We start from the raw sequence: 7,660 nt of genomic DNA, 5'->3' as shown, positions 1-7,660 counted from the left end.
GCTGCTACTCTGTTATCTATGCATAGTCACATTAATAAATCTATCTACATGTACGTATTACCTCAATTACCTCGACACCGGTGCTCCCGCACATTGACTCTGTACCGGTCCCCCCTGTATATAGCCCCGATATTGTCATTTACTGCTGCTCTTTAATTATTGTTATTCTTATCTCTTTCTTTTTTTTTTGCTATTTTCTTAAAACTGCATTGTTGGTTAAGGGCTTGTAAGTAAGCATTTCACAGTAAGGTCTACACCTGTTGTATTCGGCGCATGTGACAAATACAATTTGATTTGACAAGATTACTGTTGTTTATTATAGACTATATTACTTGATCTTGTTCCTCTATCTCCAAAAGGAAACAATGGGAACAGCAGCTGACAGTGGCAAAATAACCATTGTTAGGCTACATTTGCTCATTAATTAAAGGAATACACCCATACACTATTAAAACGTCTACCCTGGTGCTACCACCAACAGGTTTGTCAGACTGAAAGACTTAACATCTCACAGTACCTTCATATACTACACGCTACAACTTCACTTGGGATCATTTAGAGTTGAGTGTAAACGTCAGAGACAATAACTATTGTAGTGGATACAGACCCATGGGTATTAGTGGGACAAGCCATAAGTCTCGCACCTGTGGGATTTTGTTTTTTGAGTGTGTGTGTGTGTTGGCGCACTCTGGAACAGAGTGGTATACTACATAGCTGGGTCAATGAGTTAGCCAGCTAACTATAGATGTTCTGGTTCATTAAGAAAATTAAAATTAGATATGTTTTTTTCGGTTGTTAAGTCAAATAGATAAGGGTTTCCCAAAGTCAGTCATGGCCCCCTCCCCAGGTGCATGTTTTGGCTTTTGCCCTAGCACTACACAGCTGATTCAAATAACCAACTCATCAAGCTTTGATTATTTGAATCAGCTGTGTATTGCTAGGGCAAAAAGAAAAACGTGCACCCAGGGGGCCTCAGGACAGAGTTTGGGAAGCCCTGAATCAGGCCATACCCATTTCAAGTTTCTTTCCCAAGAATACAGTTCTTTCTGACTATTTAGGCAAGTTATCTGGTAAACTCATTGATCCTGCTTTCTAGTATACCCCTCTTTTGTCTCTGTCTGCTGGAATTCCCTTATGGTTGGGAATGGCGCTGTCTTCCTCTTCTCAACTATAAGTCTATTGTTAAACTGCGTATGTGAGTTGACATAGGAAATCCATGTTGAAGCATCTCTGTGTTCCAGTGCTTACCTGTGACATAAATATGCAAACAGCAAGTTGGTGTGGCAGTGACAAATCTTCTTGCCAAAATAGGACAGTGCATTTTTTATCTTTTTTTATTTTTTATGAGAATCTTATTAAAACCAACATAAATGTTTTGTTATAGTTTTAAATTGTAACAGTTGAATCATGACAACCTTTTTTTCAGAACCCTAACATGTCTGGTCCTACCTGGCCTCCTCCGAAGACTCCGGGTAGCCCAGAGAGACCCGTCCCCCAGATGTCCGGACCAGCCGTGTACAGACAGCCGCCCAAGAAGGTTTCCCGGGACACCCGGCCCAAATATGTGGTCCATGACCAGAACAGAGACAGGAGGAGGAATGGGCTCTAGGTACATGGCTACAAGACCCACAGGTAAGAACATGGTGGTGGGCCTTACATTACACTGGGCTTGTCTTGTGTGAAACCTTGCTATAATGAACTTGTGATTGACTATTGTGAAAATCAGAAGTCCGTTATTCTGTAGCTCAAGCCTTGGAGTAGAGCGTTGGACCTGACACACTACTGAGTACACCAACACCTTTGGTGATTAGCACTTGACGTAAATAAACATCTTGATGTAAATAAATGTTTGTCATGTGGTTAATGTTAAGTGTGTACCCTGTCATTAGGAAGTCTTGTTTGTAAATGTAAAGTGCACTGTTTTGTATGTGTTCTACAGCTGGGCCCATGCAGCACCACCACCAAGAGGACCCAAGGTTTCACCCTAAATCTAATGACCTCTACTACCAACCATCTCCCCACGGTCTCAAAGAAGACCAGTCCTTGAACCCTCATATGGACCGATTCCAGCTGATGGTAGGTTGTAATTGCTTCTGTAGCCTGGAATTCACACTGATTATTGGTCCATTTCACCATAGTGTTTATTGTAGTTTCTAGGCAAAGATTTGTAGTAATGTAATATTATGAAGCCAGAAATTGCTCATAAAATCCAATATTAAAATGTATTGGGACACATTTCTACATTTTCTACCTATCCATCTTTTTCTGTTGTGACATTTTTTTAAAGGCACGCATCTTTATTATGTGATCCTGTTAAATTTTTTAACAGCACCGGGGACCTCCTAAGAAGCTGATTGGACACCACTCTAACCGTGATGCAGAGATTGACTCGCTCACATGCATGCTGGCCGATCTGGACAGCCATCCACAAAACAGCGCACAGGTAGGCTACCTGACTGACTACATGGACTGTGAGGAATAAAGGATTCTTCTGAATCTTGATACAGAAACCTATGACTTTGTTTGTTTTCATATCTGTCTTAAAGTGTTACTGGCTCCTCTGGATACTTAGGCCTCGGTTATTAGCTACATTGTAAGGAATGCATAATAAAATATATATTTATGGTCCCTTTCCATTCTTTCGTAGCTTATTGACAACGACCACATCTCAGGGGATCGCTACAAACCCTCAGCCCAGCCAGGAGCATCCTCACAGGGCAGGCTGTCCATGGGTTTCCCCCCTCACCCCCAACCCCAGTACCATCGTACACCCCCATACCCCAGTGATCCCCACCAGGGTCTCCAGTACTTCCCCCAGCCACACTACACCGACGCACAGGTCTCCAAACAGTACCCCCAGCCTGTCCCCGCCTCCTACACTACTGCCCTTACTGGCCCAAGGTTCAGTGTCCGGGTCAAAACAGCCCAGCCTCTCACCTACTCCCAAGCCGAGCAGGCTTACACCCCTCCCCCACACCGCCAGCACGCGTTGCGGTCCCCACCCAAAAATCAGACTGGCCCCCATGGCTGGTACCCTCCCCACCCCGCTTCCCAAGCCCAGGAGCTGCACTCTGAGAGGGGTTACAAGGGGAGTGCCGCAGGGTCTAGAGGGAGAGTCACCCACTGCCCCACGTCCAATCGAGGCCCAGAGACTCACCAATCAGGGTCAGGCTCGGCACCAAGCTCCGCCTACCAGCCCAGTAAGGTGAGTGTCTGTGGAGTTAAAACGTAAACTCCTTTTTTCTTTAGGGGTGGATACGCTTAATTTTGAGGAAAGATGCTTCCATCAATGTAAACGTAAACTACTGTTTGTGGTGCCTCTTAAGGTAAACTTTGGTCCTTTTTGAATACTTGTATCTTCAGTCTCTTGGTTTCACTGATCTAAATGGGGAAAGTAAAATCTCTGTTTGATTTTTCTGGAAAATGTTCATATATTTGTCCAGCAGGGGACAGCAGCTCCGAGGCCAGAAGAGGAGTTGGACCAGCTCACAAAGAAGTTGGTGTATGACATGAGTCATCCCCATACAGAGGAAGACTTTGGTACGTTCCGCTTTCTTTCTAATAAAATGGATGTCCTTTGTGTTGACTGGACTGTTATTTACATCTTAATTTCCCCTTGGGTGACACAGTTCATTGCAATTCAACAACATGTCCCTCCCATTTGTCTCATCTCTTCTCCCCTTTCCATCCATACTGCCAGGTCGCTGTGCACGTTGCGGCAACAACGTCCTTGGCGACGGCAGTGGCTGTATCGCCATGGAGCAGGTGTTCCACCTGGAGTGTATAACTTGCATCACCTGCCACGCCCATCTCCGGGGGCAACCGTTCTACGCCCTGGACAAGCAGAGCTACTGCGAGAGCTGTTACATTGTGAGTGGCTGTCACTGACTGTCCTCTTTCTGTATTGAGAAGGCTCTTCTCCCTCTTTTTGTTCTACATTTCTTTTTAGCAGTATTCTCTCAATTCATCAGTTGATCTCTACATCTCTTTCGCTCTTTCTCGCCATCTATATCCATGTCTATTGGATTCTCACTCGCACTCTTCTGTCTGAACCTGTGCTGCCCCTCTCCCTCCCCCCTCAGAGTATCCTAGAGCGCTGCTTCATGTGCTCCAAGCCCATCCTGGACCGTATCCTGCGGTCCATGGGCAATGCCTACCACGCGCGCTGCTTCAACTGTGTGGTGTGTGGCTGCTGCCTGGATGGTGTGCCCTTCACTGTGGACGCCACCTACCAGATCTACTGCATAGACGACTTCCACAGGTCAGCAACATGGATAGAACCCACTTACTCGGCGCCAGATACTGACTGTATTTTTGGTTATAATTTTTTTTTACCCTCAATTTCACAATATCCAACTGGTAGTTAGTTTTGTCCCATCGCTGCAACTACCGTACGGTCTCGTGAGAGGCGACGATTGAGAGCCGTGCGTCCTCCGGAACATGACCCCGCCAAGCCACACTGCTCACGTATCCCGGAAGCCCGCTGCACCAATGTTTCGGAGGAAACACCGTAGAACTGGCGACCGTGTCAGCGTGCATGCTCCTGGCCTGCCACAGGAGTCGTTACAGCGCGATGGGATAAGGACATCCCTGCCGGCCTAACCCGGACGACGCTGGGCCAATTGTGCGCCACCTCTCTGGTCTCGAACCCTGGTCTTTAGTGACACCTCAAGCAGTGCCTTAGACCGCTGCGCCACTCAGGAGGCCACTGACTGTACATTAGGCATGTAATCAACTAGAACACTAGCACAACAATCAGATGTAATCATCTGTCTAATAGACCCATGTCTAAAACTTAAACTCGTAAAGTGTAATTGAGATTAATTGATCAATGGGAGACTTGATCAATTAAACTTTGAAATACGCTTTGGGTTTTCAAGTTCTAGACATGAGTCTATTGGACAGATTATTATATTTGATTGTTAGTTTTCCACCCTCTGAGCTCCTGTTAGTGTTGACACTGGTGCTTCCTGTCCCACACAGGAAGTTTGCCCCTCGCTGCTCAGTGTGTGGCCAGGCCATCATGCCTGAGCTGGGCCAGGATGCGGCGGTCAGTATAGTGGCGCTGGGCCGCAACTTCCACGTCAACTGCTATGTGTGTGAGGTGAGTGGTCACGTGTGTGTTAGTAGAACAGGTCACTCAAGTTGAATGATGTTCAGTTTGGCAGGCCATCACATCAAATGTACACAGCCCACTCAGTTGCACCTAATCCAGTATTCCTGGATTGACCCTGTGTTTTCTCTGTCCCCTCCAGGAGTGTGGTCTGCTCCTGTCCTCTGAGGATGAGGGGCAAGGCTGTTACCTCCTGGACGGTCACATCCTATGTAAGGGCTGCAGCGCCCGGCACATCCAGATCCTCTCACCCAAAATCTCCACTGACTGATCACCAACTATGAAATCACCTCTGACCTTTAACCAATGACCCCTCAACCCTTCCATTACTTTAACCTGCTCTGCGGTAGAATTTGCCCTAAGTAATAGATCTGGAATCAGTTCTACTCCTGTGATTCATAACCTTAACCACAAGGGGGGAAATGTTAACCTGACTTGAGATCAGTCTTGAAGGGCATCTTCATCCCCCTTCACTTTCATCCTCTCATAGCCTTTATTTTTCAGATGCCCAAAGCTGAGGAGTCAGTAGTAGTAGTAGGTCTATTATTGAACCTCAAACTGACAGTCTTCAATATGAAGTCATTATTTAATTTCACTTGACCAGGTTTATTTGTACAGGGTATTGAAACATGGATTGACAGTAAGTTCAACCCCTATCCCCTTTCCTTATCCTCTGCTTTACACTATCACCTATCCTCTCTATTCTCTACCCCTACTCCCTTTCCACTACACTACACCCTATCCCCTACCCCTCAGTCCCATACCAGTACTGCATAGAGCCCCTGACCTGCAGGCAGCAGGGGCTGCACTACCCCCAAACCCTTGACTGCATCACTTCTCATCTCTCACGCACTGTCCTGCATGTTGCACACTGTCTCACACTATCCTGCATGTTGCACACTGTCTCACACTATCCTGCACGTTGCACACTGTGTCACATACTATCCTGCATGTTGCACGCTGTCTCTCACGCACCATCCTGCATATTGCACATTCTCACACACACCATCCTGCCAGACACAGGTGGGACATGGAAGGAGCTCTATGGAAAATAATGATTGCTTGATATTGACTATGTGGACGATCATAAGTAGGGAAATTAGGTGATATTGAGGAAGAGGAGGATAATGACGAGGAATACAAAGTGTTCCTGGCTGTGGGGTAACTGACCAGTCCAGATAATGGAACGTATATTTTTGTATACCACTAAAGTCAATAACAGTGCTGAACTGCCTCATAAGCAAAGTTCACATATGCAAGGTATTTCTGTGACAGTTTATATTGCAAGTGGTTTTGGTTGTGGAGTGAATGTGTTTGGAGACATTTCATTGGAGAGCAAGTGGGTGTAGTCAGTGTTGTGCAGTGAATAGTTTTTAGAAAGGAGAAGGAAAGAAAGATTGGTTAGAGAAGGAGATCACTAAAGTTAATGCTTTGATCTCATTGGATGTTAATAATTTTTATTTTAAATGCAACCTTTTTATTTAACTAGGCAACTCTGTTAAGCACATTCTTATTTACAATGACGGCCTACCCCAGCCGAACCCGGATGACGCTGGGCCAATTGTGTGCTGCCCTATGGGACTCCCAATCACGGCTGGATGTGATACAGCCTGATATCAAACCAGGGACTGTAGTGACGCCTCTTGCACTGATATGCAGTGCTTTGGACCGCTGCACCACTCGAGAGCCCTTATGTAGGCTTTCATATAATGATATCTTGCACCACATGTCAGAACATAACATAGTATTTTATTCCACAGGACAGTGACTTGTATACTGATAATTGGTACTGCATTTCAGAGAATGTTACTTGTATACCAGTCCAAACCCCCTCTTTTAAAATGTGAATGTGCTTTTTAGATATTTTTTCCTTTTAACATTTGGGTTGATTTGATACTTTACAATGAAGATGAATAAGGCACAATGAAGTATGCTTGCCTTTGTCTTACTGAGAAACCGGTTTCTCTATGCTGGCCACGTGGGCTGAGAACGTCCTCGTGTGTTCATTATGAGTTTTTGTTTAAGCTTAGCCTTAGGAGTTTGATTTGTGCTGCTAATCCCTGCACTCAAAGCACTATCGGCCATGTTTAAGTAACTCTGACATTTGAATTATTCACACATTGTGTTGATGTAATTTTTCTTTGAGATTCATCCCGCTGTCTTCATTTGTTTTAATGTAAAAACTGCTATTATGATTTGATGGTTTTGAAGCTTCTCTTCTGACTACAAGACCCTTAAAATATCAATTCTATTTTTTTCTTTGTCCAGAACCATGTTTTGCTTCAGTATTTGATTATTCTCATAGTATAGGTCAATGAGCACAATGATATGAAGGTCCCTGTTTTGAGCCCTGTGAGTTGCATTTTTCACTTATTTATTTATTTCAACTCCTGTTGTGCTGCTATTGTCGCTAAGTCGATGTTCATCTGTAATATTGAGGTTAAGGGTCATCACTTGGTTTTCACTGTGTAATTTTATGTTCCACAGCATCCTATTGATAAGTACTGTAGAATAATTGTATTTATCTATGAGAAGAATAGACTGAGC

General features: G+C 44.8%; 1 protein-coding gene across 2 annotated transcripts; it reads left to right on the top strand.

The window, feature by feature from the left end:
- The first annotated feature begins 1,061 nt into the window (after nucleotides 1–1,061).
- Nucleotides 1,062–6,657, top strand: LOC106608784 (thyroid receptor-interacting protein 6-like). 2 transcript variants are annotated; one of them, XM_045722544.1, is made up of 10 exons: nucleotides 1,062–1,137; nucleotides 1,427–1,632; nucleotides 1,940–2,076; nucleotides 2,330–2,443; nucleotides 2,648–3,205; nucleotides 3,447–3,540; nucleotides 3,701–3,870; nucleotides 4,083–4,261; nucleotides 4,984–5,104; nucleotides 5,256–6,657. In XM_045722544.1, the coding sequence occupies exons 2-10, from the start codon at nucleotides 1,563–1,565 to the stop codon at nucleotides 5,382–5,384; spliced, it is 1,572 nt and encodes a 523-aa protein (XP_045578500.1). In that variant the 5' UTR covers nucleotides 1,062–1,137; nucleotides 1,427–1,562; the 3' UTR covers nucleotides 5,385–6,657. The 2 variants fall into 2 exon arrangements, with proteins under 2 accessions (XP_045578500.1, XP_014062397.2); XM_014206922.2 differs by having other exon boundaries at nucleotides 3,444–3,540.
- Nucleotides 6,658–7,660: the final 1,003 nt, after the last annotated feature.

Source organism: Salmo salar, chromosome ssa07, assembly GCF_905237065.1.
Source record: "Salmo salar chromosome ssa07, Ssal_v3.1, whole genome shotgun sequence".
Lineage (NCBI taxonomy): Eukaryota > Metazoa > Chordata > Actinopteri > Salmoniformes > Salmonidae > Salmo > Salmo salar.
This window is presented reverse-complemented; position numbering and strand designations above follow the sequence as displayed.

What these genes read in the sequence shown, in the direction of transcription:
- LOC106608784 (XM_014206922.2), top strand. Translation starts at nt 1,563, where the DNA reads ATGTGGTCCATGACCAGAACAGAGACAGGAGGAGGAATGGGCTCTAGG. An exon ending in CCGCCTACCAGCCCAGTAAG is followed by an intron (nt 3,206 to 3,443) that starts GTGAGTGTCTGT and finishes ATATTTGTCCAG; the next exon opens with CAGGGGACAGCAGCTCCGAG. An exon ending in CCATACAGAGGAAGACTTTG is followed by an intron (nt 3,541 to 3,700) that starts GTACGTTCCGCT and finishes CCATACTGCCAG; the next exon opens with GTCGCTGTGCACGTTGCGGC.